The sequence below is a fragment of the Harpia harpyja genome, chromosome 10, assembly GCF_026419915.1.
Source record: "Harpia harpyja isolate bHarHar1 chromosome 10, bHarHar1 primary haplotype, whole genome shotgun sequence".
NCBI classification, from domain to species: Eukaryota; Metazoa; Chordata; class Aves; order Accipitriformes; family Accipitridae; genus Harpia; species Harpia harpyja.
This window is the reverse complement of record NC_068949.1, coordinates 5,601,374-5,620,813: the sequence shown is the minus strand read 5'-3', so window position 1 is coordinate 5,620,813 and position 19,440 is coordinate 5,601,374. Positions and strand designations below refer to the sequence as shown.

General features: G+C 44.7%; 1 protein-coding gene across 1 annotated transcript in view; it reads left to right on the top strand.

Annotated features, from left to right (window-relative positions):
• Positions 1-3,535: 3,535 nt before the first annotated feature.
• The window catches only part of SGPL1 (sphingosine-1-phosphate lyase 1), a 32,308-nt gene continuing 16,403 nt past the window's right edge, over positions 3,536-19,440 (top strand). The window contains exons 1-5 of the mRNA XM_052799217.1: positions 3,536-3,667; positions 12,320-12,485; positions 14,456-14,523; positions 16,464-16,611; positions 18,265-18,344. Of these exons, the coding sequence (XP_052655177.1) occupies positions 3,665-3,667; positions 12,320-12,485; positions 14,456-14,523; positions 16,464-16,611; positions 18,265-18,344 (465 nt within the window). The 5' untranslated portion in view covers positions 3,536-3,664. The remainder of the gene's footprint in view (positions 3,668-12,319; positions 12,486-14,455; positions 14,524-16,463; positions 16,612-18,264; positions 18,345-19,440) is intronic.

The window sequence follows — 19,440 nt, the reverse complement described above, 5'->3', positions numbered from 1 at the left end:
GTTTGGGTTTTTTCTCTCTCCAGCCCCTTTTCCAAGACAGCCTTTAAAGAAGGGTGCGAGAGCTCTGTTTTAGCACCAGCAATGCTGGCGGGCATCTTGGTTGGCAGAGTGGAGGGGTCCAGACTGCAGCTCTGTGGGAGAGGTCCTCTTGGTGTTGCTAGGAGGCTGCAAGTGCTAAGAGCGATCATCCTCCAGCAAACCTACCCTCTTGGCCTTATTCTGCACCAGGCTCTAGGTCAGCTCAGGCCATGCAAGCAGCCTGGCCATCCTGCTCCTCAGCCTCAGGCTCCCCTTCCCAGCTCTTCTTGGGGCCAGCAGCACCAGAGATGGATGGAGAGCAGGGCCAGGTGCTCAGTCAATGGCCGGCTGCTCCTGGGAAAGGCAACTCCCTTCTCTGTGTGAGAGCAGCTGCTTTGGCACAGCCACAACACTAATCCTGCCACCTGCAAGGAGAAGCCAAGGTACTTCAGTTTTTGGTTTTTTTTTTTTTTTTTTTTCTTCATCTGAATAGTGGCAAAAACCATTTCTGCCTGGGCTGTGGAGGAGCTGAGGTGTGTGATAGACCAGAGAAAAATGGAAACCCTGGTTTAAATGAATATGGAAAACCTAATCTCCATGGAGTAAGTCTCCCTGTTTCAAGACAGGTTCTTAAACTCAGATGTAAAGGTGTGAAGAAGCCATGCTCCTTTGTTGTAATGTGCTTTGGAGATGTGGCTCTGGCTTTTGAGGCTTGTAAGTTGTTATTACTCTAATGGAAAGGCTGTTGCAGAATGTCAGCTTGCTCATGGCTGCAAACCCCCTTGCAATTCTCAGCCTAAATTGGTTCAGGGCCAACCTGCATCCACTTGTTCTTGTGCCACCATTGTCCTCTCACTCAAATGGCTCCTCTCCCTCCCTGGTGTGTCTCTTCCTCCCCCACTCACGTATTTATAGCAAGATAGAGTATTCCCTTCTACCTGTGCTTTTAGCCATATTAAACCAAACTCTCTGTTTCCCAGCATTATGTGAAGGTGTGTGTAAAGTTTAGCAAAGCTTGCAATGATGCATCCTAAGAGGCTTTTTTTCAGGGTTGAAGGAACAGATAAGATTTCCTCTCACCCCCTTAAAAGCAAGATGTCATTTAGACATAAATGTTTTTTTAAGGCTATTTTCCAAATAGCAATATTTTTCTGGAAGTTTGGGGGCCTTGGTGCTTGTTGCAGAGGTGGTTTCAATCAGAAGACACAGCTCTTTTGGGTCTCAGATGCTTTCTTGCTTGGCAAGCATATGGGAAGAAGCCCTACTTTGTGAGACTGATAGTGGGTTAGCAACAGATCTGTTTGTTCCCTTTTCTGCTAAAAAGAACATCTGATATCTAGGAATACTTCTAAAAACAATCCCACGAGGGCAGTTTTTCTTGAGATAAAAGTACTGTCTGGTGACTTTAAGATGCCATCTTCTGTGAGGAGACAGCTTGGATGGCATGGTGACAGCTGATGAAAACAGTTACCACTTGTAATGCAGCACAGAGTTAAATATTTGTGCTAACTACAAATGCCAAGAGCTGATACTTGTATAGCCATTTCAAAACATTGTAAAAACAAAAGCATGGGAGGTTGTGTGAACATTTAAAAAGCCACACCTGAACCTGTGCAAGAGAAGGTACAGATTTAAACATTTTTAAAACCAAGATGTGTTCTGGTGTGACTAACCAGAAATCTTCAGTTTTAATGAACCTAATGTCTTTAATAGGTTTGGAAGCTTGCAACAAAAGGTGCATCTCAAACACTTTATTATGCATACAAGGGGCATGAAATAACTGCTGGTTTCAATTTAACTCTGGCAAAGACACCTAGGATTGATTAATAACTGGTTTGAGTGTGGGCTTCAGACTCTGCTCTCCAAGAGCTCCTGTGTAGGCCCAGGTGAAGACGGGCACTTGCTCCTGCTGCCCTCTCCAAGGAGAGAGGTGGTTGCTCAAGGTAATGCACCAGGCTGGCGGCAGAGGCAGCACCCTGTGACACACTGAACTGCAGTTGCTCCACTCGTTAATTTTTGGGCTGGAAACAAGCCAAATGCTACTGTGATATTTCTCCAGTTCACGCCACTTACTGGCAACCAGAGCATCTACTTGCCCTCAAAACACAATGCTACCTGAAGCTAGGCTGCTCTGCTGTCACTGTGCAAGGAACTACTTATTTGAAGTGTTTCCCTTTTTTTGCCGTTGCCTCTCTCTCCCTCTTTCCAGGTTGCTTTTAGCTCCCCAGAGGCAGCCTCCCACCTCCATGCTGCTGTCCCAGCCTTGGGGTGTGCTCCCTAGAGCTGTGAAGCACCGCACGGCTACCTCCCTCTTTGCAAACTGGATGCTATGTAACTGGAAGCATCATATGAGGAGCGACTATGGACTCTGCGTTTGTCTAGTTTGGAGAAAAGTAGGCTGAGGGGATACCTCATTGCTTTCTACAGCTTCCTGAGGAGGGGAAGTGGGGAGGGAGGTGCTGAGCTCTTCTCCCTGGGATCCAGTGATATGACGTGGTGTGTGGGAATGATTCAAGGCTGCATCAGGGGAGGTTCAGCCTTGACATTAGGAAGTATTTCTTTACTGAGAGGATGGTCAAACACTGGAACAGGCTTCCTAGAGAGGTGGTCGATGCCCCAAGCCTGTCAGTGTTCAAGAGGTATTTGGACGATGCCCTTAGTAACATGCCTTAACTTTTGGTCAGCCCTAAAGTGGTCAGGCAGTTGGACTAGATGATCGTGTATGTTCCCTTCTAGCTGAACTATTCTGTAGCATGATTTCTTCTAAATGTTGCTTCCCACAACTTAAATGCCCTTTGCATGTTTGCCAGGTGGTGTTTGCCCTGGATGCCTCAAAATTGCTGAGCTTGCAGGAGGCTGGTCCCAAACAACATTCTCCTTGTTGTGTTTGAAACCCAGCCTTTGTGTCATGGGGTCACACCCGATCCACCCAGAACATACTTTAATGCTATATTGGCTAGTAGCTCCTGCCTTACATTTTGCACAGAACAAAAACTTTCTCCCAGAAAATGCAGGAACAGTGTGCATCTGACCAATGTGTCATAAAACCAGTGATGTGGGTTAAGAGCAACTGGATGCTGGAATAACCTCTGAATAAAATGCCTCATCAGCTTCAGCTGATCTCATGCCAAGCAAGTATTCTTCATGCACAAAGATGACTGTGTTAATGCAAAGCTCTTGAAGCCGGGTGCTGCCTCGTGCTTTGCAGCAGCTAATTGGACTCAAGCTCTGAGAACTGCTTGCTTGTTAATTCCCCAAATTGCCATTATCAGAAGCTCCTCTCCCTGGGGAAGTTTCCCTGGTCCTCGCGGTGCGAGGAAGCAATTCCTCAGACCTGGGCGGGCTTATAAACCGCTTTTGTGGGCTTTTAAGCTAAAAGACGGCGGTTTTTTTCCCCCATGCGGCAACCTTTAAACGCAGGGACCGGCCTCCACTCAGGCCTCACCGGGCCGCCTCGCCTCCCGCCCGCCCGCTCCTCCCTGTCGGCGAGAGCGCGGCGGCGGCCCTACGGCGCGCCCAGCAGGGGGCGCTGTGGTGAGGGAGCGGCGGGGAGGTGCCGGGTAATCTCGGTGCCGGGTTGGGGAGGAGCGGGGCCGCGCCGGGATCCTGTGAGGCCGAGGAGGAGGAGGAGGCGGCAGGAGCAGCGATGGTGAGTGTGGAGGTGTGGGGTGGTGGGTCCCTGACTCGGCCGCTCCACGGAGGGGTGAGAGAGAGGGGTGTCCCGCTGCGGCCTGCGCTGTCCCGGCCCTGAGGCAGGGAGGCCGGGGCCTTGTCCGGCGGGGGGGGTCTCGGTCGCCTCTCAGGGGCTGCTTGACCGAGCTCGGCCGCCGGCGGGGGGGTGGGGGGCTCCGGCGGGACGGGGCCATCGGCCCCGTCCCGCCGGAGCCCCCCACCCCCCCGCCCCGGACTCCCGCCGGCGGCCGAGCTCGGCCCGAACCGTGCCCGTAAACGGGGATGGGGTGCGTGTGTGTCACTCTTGCAAGCCGTGCAGTGCTTTCCTCGTCTCTCACAGGTGTCTAGTTTCAGGGCAGGGAGGGTTAGAAATGGTATTTTCTGTGGGTTTATTTCGGCGGGGTGGGGTGGGAGTTGTATTTTCCGCTTGCTCTGGATTTTGGTGAAGGTGCCTGTGCTCTGCTAAAAGTTACCTGGCTAATAGAGGCCCTGTCTACTTTTTTTTTTTTGGCTAGAAGTAGTAGAGAAGCAAACTCTTAAGTCGCAAGTGGGATTGCTTGCAATACAGCTGGCTCCGACATGCAGCGGTATGGCATGAATTTTCTGAGTCCTCAAACCTGGAAGGGATGCTACCTACCCCCCCCAGGAAGGTACCTTGAAATCGTGGCTGCTACTGGGTGGTAGATGAAATAGCATCATCTCTGGCTGACTGCCTTTTCCCACTCGGTCACGGGGAGCAGCTGTTGGTGCCCAAACACTCAAGTGCCGCTTCCTCTTCCCACTCTGGTGTGGAGCTGTGCCCAGCCAGTGTGTCACCACTTCTGTGTAGGGGACAAAGGCAGGGCCCATGGCATGCCTCGCGTCTGCCGGCACATGTAGCGTGGGACAGCATCGAGAGCTTGCACGGCTTGTGTTTCGGTTGCTTTCAGCTGCCAAAAGTTCACTCATTTGGAACCCAGTAAATACTGCACACCTTGTGCACGGTGTGGTCTAGACTGGCCTGGGGTTGCTGGAAGCATGCTGTGTGGTCAGGCTGTTCTCACCTTAGCCTCTCTGTGCCAAGGCTTTGCGGAGAAAACGGCTACTTACTGTGTCTGGAAGATGTGCGCAGGTCTGCTGTTTTATTCGTTAGACTAGACGGTAGCTATTGCACAGGGTTCCTGGCTTCTGGAAAGCTAACAAAGTTCGCTGCGTACTCAGGGGCTGAGGCGTTCTCTGGAGAAACACTGATACATAGCATTTTTCCTAAATTGTCATTTTAGTCTGCGATCCTTCACATGACCTTAGCAAAAGGGATTGCGAGGCACTGGGAATTTTCTTACCTAGGTGAAGAAAACTCTTGCTTCTCCCATGTACTGTGCACTTCCAGGCTACTAAGAGTTTTCCACCCTCTCACTACCCTTAGAAGTCATAGATGAATTGCTAACCTGAGCAGGAGAGGGTCTGCTGAGATGATGTCTTGCTCCTTGCCTTTCATTCCTCTGGCACATATTTTCACTGTTTGGTGCTGTTAAAGATAAACCTAATCACACAGCATTTATTGCGTGTATGTGGTTTGACTGGTGTGGCAGTGATCAAAACCTTGCTGTGATTCTCTTGGTAAAAGGGATTCAGTAGAGCCTGTTTCTGTGAGTAAGGATTTTGAGGTGCTGCTTGTCTCTTCCGCCGAAGGCGTGGTTCTGGTAATAAAAAGGGGGAAGTATCCGTCTGGTCTCCTCTTGCACCAACTGTCTCCCACCACAGACCCCGGCGTACAGTGAGGGTTGTTTCAGAAAGCCTGAGCTGTTCACACTCTGGTTTTTGGAAATGGAGTGATGCATTTTTGACCTAGAACTATTGCTCTCATTCCCTGTGTCCCAGGTGGTCAAAGACATTCAAGTATTAGCAGGCCTTCCTTCTGGAGTATTTAGTACTGAAGTCTCTTTGTGTACTGGCTAAATGGCTATGGCCCTTTACTGGTTAGTGTAGTGATAGGGGCTTTGAAGTGCGTTTTAGTATTGTCCTTAGAGTGCAATGTGTAACTGAGATTTGGATTCTGTCCATTGATGTTGTAGTAGCAGGTGCATTGGTCTCTTTGCAGTGGGCTGTGGTGATTGGGGTATGATTTTCTTTATTCTCTTTTAGGAGAGATTTGTGTTTCCTAGAAATTTGCAGGTAAAAGTCACTTGGAAGCCCTTGTGTTCTGAGCGTTTCCATTTCCTTTGTCTCCTCTAGCTCATCAAGGTCCATCTGTGCCACGTATCGGGAAGGGCATGTGACTAGGTATCACAGGGGCCGAAGAGTTTTGCACGTTCGTGTTGATAAGATAGTCTTTGAGGATCTTGCACTGTGGTCCAAGTTGCCCAAGAACAGGGCCCTTAATGTATAATAGAGGCATTCAGTTTGTGCTGATACTAGGGGCTTTGTTGGAGGCTTGCATAACCCTGCTAGGAAGCTGTGCCAGGTCTTGGTGCTGCCTTTGTTCAGGAATGCCTGTTCCCAGAACAATTGCCATGCTATTGTCTGCTTTCAGACAGCTCCCGCCAAGACTTTATCTTTTAACGCTGCGTGTACCTCTGCATGGCACTGAGCTACTTGTAAAATGTGTCAAATAAATACCCATTTTGTTCTCCAGAAGGCATGTGGAAAGGACTGCGTGATCTGCATCTGAGAGGATGCTGAGTGGAGGAATGAACAAATGTGTCCAGATGAGTCCCAGCACATGGGGAACTGAGCACTGCTTTTATCCTAATTGTTGCAGATGCCGGGAGAGGACGTTTCCTTGCAGAAACTGCACCTTCTTGGAGCTGGTGACCCACAAAGAGATCCGTAATGGGTTCACATAGGGCATCTATCGAGTGAATCCTGTTTCTTACGAGATTTGAGATCTGTGCTACCTGGAGCATGCCTAGCCGTTTGCAGAAACTTTGCTTTTATAAATTGGTTTGTTGTAGTGAGCAAAGTGAGCGATAGGCAACATCTTGTGCGTGTTTTGGGTTAAATGAAATTTGAAATCGCACCTGGTTTTGGAGTCCTTTGGGCTGTTGTAAGTCTGCACGTCTTCTTAACCTTGCATCAGCCTTTCTCCATCTTGTTTTGACAATTTTATGTTCCTTCTCTGCAGTGGAAGCTGGGATGCTGCTGCTCTTACTCTGACTTGCTGCCTTGTTTGTTTTTGTGCTGAAGCTGTAATTAGCCATTGTTTAGCCACTCCCCTTGAACTCTCAGGGTTGGTGGGATAGTATGTGTGCATTCATTTTGCAGACACTGTATATGGGGGGAAACCCCCCCCGCAAGGTTTCAGTATGGCAGTGCATTTATTTCCACCAGAAGAAACTGGTGGTACCAGGGAGCTGTGGTAAGATGAGCATGACCCGAATGTGTTTTTCTTTCACATAGTTCAGCCCATATGTCTAAAGGTTCATGCCTGTGTCTGGTATCACTCTGTGTGCCCACATCCTTTGGTGAGGGGCTGCAGCATGCAGTCCAAACCTCGAGCTATAATTAGGAGCTGACTAACAAATATTCTCTGCTGGGTGCTTATGTAAAGATATTTGTCACACTGGGGGTGGCAGGGAGGGACAGAGGAGCAGATTCATTACTGGGGTGCAAATCAAAACATTGCAGGCACACGCAGCAACTAGCACCCTCCGAGGCTGACGTGGCATTGCTCAATCCCATTCCTCAGCTCTCTGGTAGGAAGCTGGCTGGCTGAAGGCTGCAAGTCCAGTACTCACCTGCGGCTAGGCCAGTTATGCTGCGTAGTTACGCTGGTCAGATGTGCCTTTTGTGGCCAGAGCTTGCACAGGCAACAACGTGTTAGCTAAGGCATGGCTAATTGAAGTCTTCCTTCTTCTTAGGAGCAGAATAAATAAATGAAGCTGCTGTGTCGTTGCTGGTTTTGTGCAGTTTATTTTCAGTTGGGAAGCCTTCTCCTGGGAAAAACTTGTTGCATGGGAGCACAGGCCTTAATTACAGTGGCAATACCTGTATTCTGCACACTACCATAATCAGAGTTGACCTAGCTTGTGCAGTCGCAGTGAGCAATCTCTCTCTGCCTTGATTTACTGTGTGCCGAGTTGTGTGACATGCTGCCTTGTTTATTGGCTCTGAAGTGAGGGAAGACAAATGGCAAACGCAGATGTTAAGGTTTGGGCATGGGGAGGTGGTCAGAGGGTCCCTGGTTTGGGAAAATGTGTGGATTCAGGTGAAAGCTGAGGATGTGGTTTGGTATTAGCAGTTCCTGCTCGCACAGTGAGCTTAAAACTCAAATTTAAGCTATTGCTTAAAATAAACTTGCATTTAAAAGCTACTTTTATTCTGTGGCCCACTTTAAATGCTCTCCTGAGGGAAGATTCTGCTGATAAAACCTTTTTTCCTACTCTTCCCACAGGTAAATTTTAATGGTGCTTCTACTTTACAGTGTCAGAAGCAGGAGGCACTTGTAACAAAAGTGTGAGGTCCTCCAGTTTATTGCTTTTCTGTTTCTCTCTCTCTTTTAAGGCTTATTTGAGTCCTAAAACTCACAGCCGAGGAAATGCTGTTCTGGCAAAACTGCAAAATGTGCTCTTGTTAGCTTTGGCATTTTTTCCCCCCTCTTTTCTATCATCTGGGACAGAAGAGCATTACTGCAGTTAATTTGTCCTCTTTTGTAGTGGCATAAATGCTATCCCTGGAACCAGCTCAGCTAGCTAATGGCTTTTAGAAATAAAGTACTAAGAATGTATATTCCTAATCTGTGGAGCTAAAAATTCAATATGTAAACTGCTTGGGTTGCTGAGTGCATTAATATTGGTACAAATGAACACTGCAAGTCCTAATGATAGCAATTAGTATTTTATCTGATACCTGGGTCTGTCTTAATGCTCTGAGAATTAAAAACAAATCCTCCAGTGGAGATTTTTCCCCCATGCTTTTCAGCGTGCTCGTAAGTCAGGCTTTTAAACTGCTTCTAAAATAATCCTGTGTCTTGTGAAGCTTTTGTGGGGGGAAGGTTCTCTTAAGGAAATAAACCCAGCTTATCTACTCTCCTATAATGGGAAGGGAAACCTTTATTTCTTTTGATGCCTTCACAAATAAGCAGGTTATTGTCTTACATGAAATTCTGTCCTGCAGATAGGCTTAAAATCAGGCCAGCTTGTTGTCTTTTAGCCCAGCTGGGAAGCGGTAATAGCAGGGGCGAATGAATGCTATAATCCTGCAAAGCTGGAAGTGCATCCCTTCTTATTGTATGTGATGAAAGTTTCTTTTGGCTGAGGTTGACTAGAAAAAAAAAATTCACCTGTTCTTGACTCTGTTATGAGCAGCTCCTCCAGGGCTGCAGGGAGAGGGATTCAAATGGCTTGGCTGAACACAGGCTATTTATTACCCCTGCCTCTTCCCTGTAAAATAAGGAAGCAGTGTAGGGCCGCAGCAGTGAGGCTGCAATCACATGTTGTTGGGTATAATAAAACCAGAGTACATTCAAATGCAACCTTCTGAATGCCCTCTAGTATCTCTAGGATTAAGTTAGTAATTCAGAAAGTAGAGGTCTCTCGTATCTTGCTGGATACTTTGGGGCAAAGAGGCGCTTTAAAAACACTGACTGTGTAGTTAGCCAGGGAGCTGAGAAATTGTATTTCATTGCTAACTCATCTTCCATGCTAATTTTCGCTGTTTTTTTTAATCCCTCTTTTTAGTATCCTCCTAAACTGATCAATCTCACCCTTCAAACTCTTGTAAGTATGAAACGACTGAAGGAGAAAGTGAGAAATACAGAGAAAACTTTACCCTGTCAAACTGTATTCTTTGTGGAGTGATCTCAGATTGTTTTTTAAAGCAAGAAAGGGAAATAAATTCTTCAATGGCTTAGAATTAACATAATGAAAATCTTCTCTTGTTTTTTCAAAACTTAGACATACCATTGAGTTAGCATCTATCAGTGCTGGTGTGCATGCTTCTAGCTTGTGGTAAAACTTAAGGTAAAATATTTTGTCTTGCATCTCAGTAATGGAAAAGTGAGCAGAGCCAGAGGCACAGTGCCTTGTAGATGTGGTAGGCTAAGAGCAGAGAGGTGGATGTTGCTCATTCATCCGTGATGTCTTTGTTATGCACCTGAGCCTTTTTTTCTGGTAATGTGGCTGAGAATATACTTTTGTGGAGCAGCGTGCTGGGGTTAGTGTGGTGTCATGCATCGCAGACATCCTGTCTGCGCTTTGCTTGGGTTCACCTGAAGTTCAGAGTCAAGCAGCCTGAATTTGCAGACCAGAGCACTGGTTTGATGGGCTCTTGGGAAAGAGAGGGCAGGAGGGCCTTTCCGGTGGGTTTGCTTATCCCCGTGATAGGATGCAAGATTTGCCACTGGTATTGGTTGAGTCTAGAAAAACTGACTTATTTTTTCCTCCCATACCAGTGGAGAGCTGATGTGCTCCAGAACGCAGTGGTTTAGGTGGGGAGCGTGTGATTTGACAACAGGATGTGCAGTTGGCTAGGGTCTTCTGTCCAGAGCTTTCTCCAAGAGTGAGATCAATCTTGCCAGATTTATTTATTTTATTTTAACTTGGCCATTGACTTAAGTGACTTCTGTCTAGAACGTCATGTTCCGTTTTGATTTTGGGCTTATAGCTTACAGTATCCTCCATCTTCAGGGGAAAAAAAAGCACAGCTCACTTTATATTTGATGCTGCAGCATTTTCTTGCCATCAGTTGAGAACAGCTATTGAGACACCAGCACATTAGTGGCTCCGTTTCCATCCTTTAAGTGCAGTTCCAAAACCGAATGATATCCTGGCATTAGCTCCTAGGCAAGGAACTAAAGTCATTGTTGTTGGTTAAACACTCCTTTCCAGGGTTTTTTCAGAGAAGATTGTGCAAACTTGATGAAACTTAAGTACGACCTCTGGGTAGTTGAAAAAGGTAGCTCTTCCCTTAAATTCTAGGGTTAAATCAGCTTTGTGGTGACTGGATTTGAGGACCAGGCATTAGCTAGGACATTGCCTAATTGCAGCGGTTTATGTGGCTGCCTTGTTTTCAAGGCTGAAGTAGCTGGTGTATTTTTAAATTGCCTTTTGCCAAGCGGATGGGTGCTAATTTGACTTGTCACAGCTGACTGCTGCTCCTTATGAGGGGACCTGGTTTTGCCCAGTTCAGTCTGTGTCCCTTCAGCCTGTGCTGGGACATGGGTGATATTTAGTCCTCTGCGACGGGTTGACAGTATTGTTTTGCTGGAATTTTTTAGCTTTATGTTCGGGTTGCTTAAATATTTGTAAAATTTCTCACATTATATGCATTTTACTGCTTTTCCAAAGTAGTGAATATTCATTAGTGTTGGGTTTTTTTGTAAGGAATCCTGCCTTCCTCCACTGATTATTTGGAAGAACTTGGCTTTTTTTAGGCTGTTTGTAGCCTCTCCAGTTGTATTGGAATGACATGTTATCCCTAAAGGTGACCTAAAAGATAAAATTAAATGCTGCTTCTGTTGTTGGCTTGACCCAGAAGTGAGATCTGTAAAGGGTCCTGAGAAGGAAAGTTTTAGCAGCTTTTCATTTAGTGGTTTATTTATATCCATCTTTGCACATTGCTCTAACCCCACCAAGCGTACAACAGCATAGGTATGAAGGATGTATTCCTTCCAAGGTTTATTAACAAATCTTTTGAAAGGCTCCATGTACTTACTCTGTCATTTGGAGCGTGAAGCTTTGTAGCGCTGGAGATCCCCCCAGAAAACTCCCTGGCAAAACTAGGCTTGACGGTAGGTTAAAAGGCAAGAAGGGTTTGGAAGAGTGCTCTGGGGGCGGCTGAAGAAGCTTTAAAAAAAGTGAAGTAAAATGTACAAGCTTTTGTCTGTAACATGCAACAAACCCCCAAATACTTATTTTGGTCATAGCTCCAAACAAGGTGTGGTTACCTGGATTCTTCTTATCTCTAGAAGCCTTTTTCCAGAGAATTGTACTGGGGGAAATGGCCTTTTTCCCTCATGCGCATCCAATTTTTCCCACCCTGTTCTTCTGAGACTCTTGAAGAGAGTCTGCTTTGAAGCTATTGATTAGGTACTTGGCTCTGTCCTGACAATAATTGCTAGTTTGACATTGTAATTGTTATTGCATCACAGTTTTCTTTTTTTTATTTTGGCAGCAGCAGTGTTTGTCTCTTTCATCCTCCCTTTGTATGGAATGTACTAATTAGATCTTAAACTTAAGGAGTTGCTCAGTACTTGGGTCTTTAAAAATCCAGCCCTAGGCACTTAATAGACCTGGTTTGGTGGTACCTGATGAATGGTGTCTCCTTTCTTACAGATGTATTGTAGTAGTTCAGTCTTCACTTGCCACCTGATAATTCCTTGGGAAAAAATATTAACGCAGTTGCTTCTCTTGGGCTGTGGTAGGATCTGGTGATGAGTCTTGAGACTGTGAAGCTTGCATATCTTACTCGTCTGCTCTTGGCACTTCTTTCTGAATATTTGAAGTCTTTCATGATGTGGGTTTTTATCGGTGGCTCTTGACTGGAAAGGTGAATGACAACTATCTTCTACTTGTTCTGTTTATAGGAATTAAGGAAAGCGTGGGGTCTGCATACTGAAAAGCACCTTTTTAATAAACTCATAGCTGTTTTGATGCCCTATTTGTGTGCATTTGAACTTTTCTCAATACCGTTCTTGTTTTCCTTTGCGCAGGATGCCATTATTCCCTACAAGGAAATCCTGCAGATGTATTGGGAGAAAGCAACAAGCTTTGTGAATGCCCAGTGTGATGGACTTGAACCCTGGCAACTTGTTGGGTTGACGTTTTCTTCTACGCTTGTAAGTGTATGGCTGCATGGCTTCCTCTTCCAGTCTGAGAGTAAGTATTTGAAATGGGGGATTTTGTTATGTTTGGCAGGGAAGGGGGACGGAGTTGTTCCTAAGTAGTGGAAGGAAAGAGGATGAAACAAGGCCAAACACTTGTTAAAACTGACTTTCTGCTGTCAACTAATATTAACAAAACCTCCTTCCAAATTAAGGTCAAGGCCTGTCTGATCAATGAAACACTGCCATTCCTTCAGAGGGTGCGGTAGGCCAGCCTGGAACGCATCTGCATCTCCTTCCCTTCCTCTTGTCTCCCTTTTGCTTTTGGCTAAACTATTTACTTGTTGCAACACTCTCTTCTTGCTCAAAACCTGGGGAAATTTATCTGAGAGCTGGGTTCTTGTGAACATAGTCACTGGTGCAAAGTGTCTGGATAACTCTTGCTCTTGATTGTTTCCCTTCCTGCTGGGGGAGGAGACATGCTTTTGATTCAGTGTTGGAGACATGTTTCATCCTCAGGATGTTCAAGATAATTGCATGTGGTGGTGTTGTGTGGATTTTTTAATTTTTTTTTTTTTTCCCTGGAGCATCTTCCTGTTTTGAGTAGTTTTTGATGTTGACAGCTCTTCAGTGGGATCTCTTTTGATGAACCTGCAGTTTTCTGTCTGATGGTCGGAGTTAACTACCTTGCCTTTAGAGGAGAACATGGTACTTTTCAGTTCCCACAGGCCTTAGGGTTACACTCCAGTGGCAGTTTGTTAAAAGCCAAGTTTTTAACTTGATGTTTACTTCTGTGCCTCTCTGTTCCTCAACCAGCCTTTTTTCTTTTTAAAGATGGGAGTAGCTGAATAGTGGGAACATCTATGGAAGGAACAAAATGGTATGAAGCTTTTGCTCAGCATAGGGTTATGTTAGCTTCTTGGCTAGTATTTGTACTGTTGCACAGTTTTTTGTTTTGTTTTTTTTTTATTGACTAGCTGTTATAAGATCTGATTAGATTGTCTGAATTTTTCAGGAGTTTGCAGTCTTCTCTCACTGTGGAAGGTATTAATGAAAGAGTGCTCACACCGAAATGCGCAACAGAAATGTTATTGCCGGAGTGTTAACTAGTGTTTGCTACAAAATGTGCCAAACTGCAATTACTGTCCTTATGTAGCTTTTCAAAATATATATTAAGTGATACATATACATGAATTGGGGGGGGAGATGTAGATAAAATTGCAAAGTCGTAAAATGGTTGATTTTTAAAGTTTGTTTAGTTATTTCTTGATGTAAATGTCCTGTAACTGCTGGTGCTCAATTGAAATGCCTGTAGGACTCAAAAGCATTTTTGGTGGCTATAAAGCATCTGTGTCATCCTGCTTTCATTCCTGCCTTTAGAGCCACCCCAGGAGTTTTCCGGTGTTTGTCATCAGTGGCTTCTGTCATTTCAGTATTTGGGCTGTGGTGGAATTTCTGCTCTTCCCTTTGTCTGTCCCCTTCCCCTGAGTTGCCTCCCGTTGCATCACCCGTTTCCTATATCAGATGGCCAGACACCAGGCCAGGTGTCACATTATGGCTGAAGTACTATTTCCTCCTTTGATTTGGGAGCCGGTTTCATGTTGCTGAGTGTTTTCATGTTACAGTACTATTCTGGTTTGAAGAGGCAGAAAATAATTTCAAAAAGTTTTTTCCCTTTTTGCTGGAGACCTTACCTTTAGCGAATCCTAAAATCCCTCTCTTTCCTGTAAAATTCCCCATGTGTGTGCAAATTCCCTTGTAAGAAAGAAAACGAGTCAAATTATTGATTCCCAGAGAAGGCTACTGTTCTGCAAGCCAGATGTTTCTGTAGCATGGTCCACTTCTGAACCTTGCTCTTTGGTATGCACATCTGTCTCACCATGTCCCCTTGGTCACTGTGTTACTTTAGCTTGGATCAGAAATACTGAGCCTGTGTCATGGGCTGTATCAGAAGTATTGTGCTCCAAGTCCATTTTTTTTGTTTCTGGAGTCATCTTAGGTTAATTTCTGACTTTTGTCTTTCAGGTTTAACATCCCGAACTAAAAAACAGTTCTTTAAACTACTGAGAAAAATGCCGTTTATTGGGGCTATAGTAAGTATTTGAACAACTTTTCTTAATATTATGTCAGGTCCTTGTTTCAACCTGCATAGCACTCTCTGAGAACTTCTGTGCATCTTTGTTGTCATGTTACTGTGATCATAATGATCCAAGGATATAGATCTGGAAGGTCTTCTGCTGACACCTGGTTTAATGAAAGATATAATTTCTACCTAGTCTTTTTGTCATAGTATCATTCTCATAAAATGAGGATGCCGCCTTTTTTTTTTTGTTTTTTAACCAAGAATTAGTGAGTGTGGTTACAGAGTTTTCCAGTAACATCTCCTTGTTGTTAGATTTTAAGAAAATAATATTATTTATGGAAGAAGGGGACAGGATTGAACTTGAGTTGTTCTTCTGAAAGAATGTCTTATTCTTGAGCAAGTGTGAGATAGCCAGGTGTTTGTTGTGCAACATGGAAGGATAATTTTTTGATTCCGATGATTAGTTTAGAGCTCAGATACCTATTAGCATTATAGCACAAAGATATTGGAAGTTTGTGTAATCATTAAAACAAGACAAGCTTTAGTGTTTGGGAGATGTTGGGGTTGTTTTTTCGCGTAAAAACTTGAAACTACAAATGTCAGCATGCTTTAGCACGTTAATGACTTAATGATCGAGAAATGCACAGCTTGGTTTATTTTACCTAGTAAATGATGGTATTGCACTTGATTGCGGTTCTTTCTGCTTGATGTGTTGGCATATTTACACATTGATTCATGGGGTCAGGACTGTTATAGGCAATTTTATCAAATGAGAGTAGCAAAGAGGAACTTTTTCCTTTTGCCACGGACAGGTGGTTCCGCGGTTTCTCCCCAGCCCTCTGGAAGGGACTAACATCCCCCCTGTATGTCATGTTAAATGCCCCAGCTTTTACCTTCCGACTCGAGTAGTCCTTGATCAGGTGAATTAATGACTTGTTCTCTTCTGCTTGTATTTTTTTGTCGGCCTGTTAGAAAAGGACACCTTTTGGCCCCTTGTATACAGTCCCTATTTTGTCCAGACTTACCTTCTCAGGGCTAGCGCTGTTAAGCTCTTCTGTGCCAGGGGACTCCTGGTGTGTCCTATCCGTGTACTCTTTCCGCTCTTTGGTAGGCTGATACCTGATAACCTATCAGTTGCTTACAGGAGGCCTTGACTTTGAGGCATTCCAATGTCCAAAAGTCTTTAAAGCTGATGATATCCCAACACCTGTGTTGCCTGGAAGAAGAGTCTCTACTTTGGAATGTGCTATGATAAGAAGTCTGGGCCTCCTTGAGTGTAAGGTGTGGGTGGGAAGAAAGAAATCTCCTAACTGTGTCTGTAGTGGAGATTTTTTTTATTGTTTCTATTTTCCAGAGTTTCTAAACTGTGTGTATGGTGGCAGGAGAGACAAGGTGCAAAACAGAATGCATCTGAAGACTTCTACAAATTAAAAACTGACTTAAAAGGGATAAAAATGCAGTATTTTTGCCCTGAGCTTTGTTTTCTTAAGCATTAAGGAAGGGGCTCAAAGCTCCCACTGCTCATCGATACCCAGTAAAGAACATACTCTGTCTGAACATTGTGGTGGTGGTGTCTGTGTTGTTAAATGAAATACAGCCAAGCAGTGGCCCAAGTGCCACTCTGCAGTCACCCACATGGGTTACTTGGCACAGTTCCGGGCTGTGCCAGCTACCATTCCTGCAGGCAATTCCCAATGTGGTTTAGGGACTAGTGTATGCCAGTTCACTATTCCAGGCAGCTTGATTTTGGAGGGAGAGGTTGGTAGGAAGGAGGAGTTGAACTGTGTGGCTGTGAACTCTGCTATGCTTTTTGGTGATAGAGCTGAAACAGTTCCTATCTATTCTGCTCAATAATATGGATGTAGCTAGTGAGTTCAATCTTGCGTGCACTCAACAATTATTTGTAATATGGCCAGCGCTAATGTTGATAGGATTTTCCTTTCTTTTTAGATTCAAAAGAAGATTGATGAAGCCTTGAATGATGTCACTTCCAGTTTATCCTTCCTGAAAGATGAAAAGGATTATATCAAAGCGCTGCCGGAACAAGGCATGAGCCAGCCTGAAGTACTAGAGAAGATGAAAGAGTACAGCTCAAAAGGTATGAATGTGAGTCTGTACTGCAGCAGAGGTGGGTCTGTTTCGTAGACCTAATATCAGACTTACTCTCTTAAATGAGTTCTAATGACTCCTGCTAATGGTTTCATCTTAAATATTTCCTCCCTGATGTTCTTTGCTTGCAAATTTTTGTCTGTTTTCCTTCTGGAAGTGACTAAGATCAGTATTCATGACTTCTAATAATGTATTTGGGTATTTACACTGAAATTCTGTTCCTTCCCCAAGAATTTGAGACTGATGATGGGAGAGCCGAGAAGAGAAATATGGAAGAAGTTATTTGAATGCATTTTTGATTACATTTCTGAGCAGTGGCCTAAAAGTTTGACTTTTAACAGAAATTTATTTTCTGTGAAGCCCCAGGGAATACTCATAATAAAAACCCCCAAACTTCCAAGCAGGATTTTTAGGGACTTTCCAAGACTGTCTCTCTTAATCAAAGTCATAATGGTTTGCACCTTGAAAATGCTATTTAAGGAAGGCAATGATAATGCTCTCCTGGTTTGAGTCCACATAAACAGTGTCTGAAACTTAATTTGAGTGGCCTCACTCATGTAAATATCTCCACCCTGATTTGTGTACCTATTACTCCTAATGAGCAAATTTGGGTGACTTGCTGTCCAGAGGAGAAGATATGACTGACCTGCTCCTATCCCAAATTTGAGAAGTGCCTTGAATTTTCTGCTAGAACAGTGCACCTACTCCAAATGCAGAAACAAACACTTTTGCAGTCGAGTGTCCTATAACAACTTCCTTCTTTTTTACTTTTATGTATTGCTTATGTAACTTCTGTCTGTGTTTTCCCTCATGATTACTTCCTACCTTCACTGGGTTGCTCTTTCCTTTTTTCTTTTCCTATGGTCCCCTCCTTCCCACACACATGTACTCCCCTTTGAAAGTTGCTTGGAAATGACGGTTGGATTGTAACTATGTTCATCTTAAATATGCTTGTGAAGCTGATGCCATTGAGTTTTGAGAAGGAGGCTAACAGTTAGCAGAGGGAACAAATAATCAAACAAGTGGAGATACACTGCCAGGGTGTATGGAGGCAGAAGGTTACTTGGTTAAGTACCATCACGCTGGACAGTGGGTTGAAACACTTTTCAACAGGGTGTGCTGCTGATGCTGTTCCATCCACCTGCTCTCATATGTTAAAGCTTCAGTAGCGTACTGTTTTAGGTGAAATTCAATTGAGGCACCCGGCATTGTAGGTTTTAGCAATACAAGCTTGGCCTTTCTGTCTCTTCTCAGCTTACAGTGGTGATGGGTGCTCTTTGAAAGTGGCTTTAACTTTAGCCACTTTAGAGTTCAGTTGGTTGGACAGCAGTTTGGGGAGACTGAGTGGGAATTAAGTGGATTACATATTAATATAACTGCTTGCTGCAGCTAGATGTTGCTTATGTGCTGACTCTTTAGTCATCGTTCACTTGCAGTTTGCCAAGTTCATGGGATACATGATGCCAGAGGCTTAGTGTCACACACAGCTATCTCTGTGGCACAAAAATCATACTTGTTCCTCATCAGTGAAATCTCAAAAGCTGAATCCTCATCTGCAGAAGTGGTGAGGGGACTTCTCTGCACTTCTACATGCTTTCTGAGAATGGCTGTGTTTGCCAGCAGTGTGCGCTTCCTCTTTCAGGAGATGTACGTTGGCAGGATGGGAAAGTCTCTGGGACTGTGTACAGTGGTGAAGAGAAACTCACCCGTCTGCTAGTGAAGGTAAAGTGCAGTCTAACTTTGCATCTTTGCAGATATCCTTAGCATCTTCAGGGTGACCAGAAACCCCTCAACACTGTTCCAGCATCTTTGAAAATAAATAAGGAAGATCTAAAACTAAGGCTGCCCGACTATGAAGACAGAGCCTAGGGTAAATGTAGGTGGAAGGGGAATTATCAGGAAGGCACTTGGGCAGTGTAAAGCTAGCCAAGTGACTGTCCCCGAGAAAACACAGTGTAGAGATAGCTAGGATCCAATCAGATGAGATGTTGTTTTGAGTAGGAAAGTAAGAAGCTGGTTACAAGTGAACTGGAAACTGGTACTGACCTTCTAATTCAGGGAGTGGTAGGAGGCATAAAATTGCCATAGATCAGCTTCAGCAAGCCCCTGACAGATGTGCCTTTGCTGCAGGCTGGAGTGAAAGCATCCTTGGCCGGCCTGATACTGAGAGGCTGTGGGACCTCTGGACTGGAACAGCTTCACTGAGCAAAACTGAATTCCTCTTGGTTTAAGCAAAAAAGAAGTTTGTAAAATGTTTTTTGGCATTACTGTGCAGTCCAAATCTTACAACAATGGAGCACTGGCATGCTTCAGTGGTGTCTTTGTTAGGTCTGTTTACCTACTCAGGAACTTTTCCCTTTGAGAAGATTGGAAAATAACCTAAACAGCCCAAAGGTCTGTTTTCAAAAATATCTACTTCAAGAGGTTTTTTGCTAGAAAGGGAAGTCTAGCCTTCTTGCTCCTGGGAACAGCTTTTATAACAGCTGTAATGAGCCCTGTTTGGTGGTTGCTATTGCTGTTTTCTTCTGCGTGTTGACATTTTCTTTGTCACTCTGGGGAAGCATAAAGCTCAGAGCAGCCTTTCTAGAGGGGCCTCAGCTTGGATTGAGTGTTGTGGAAACATTCCCTCTGTTTGTGCTGATTATTCGCTGGTTTATTCTTCTGTATTTCTTTTAACATCCCTGCAGTTGCTTTTTGATCTCGACTGCAGGAGGTCGAAACTGGCCTGTTCCAGCCTTATCCTGTGAGTCCACGTTGCAGAACGAGCATGAAATACTGGTTTCCACAGCCACTTTTGTTGTGGTGTGGGTGGGCATTT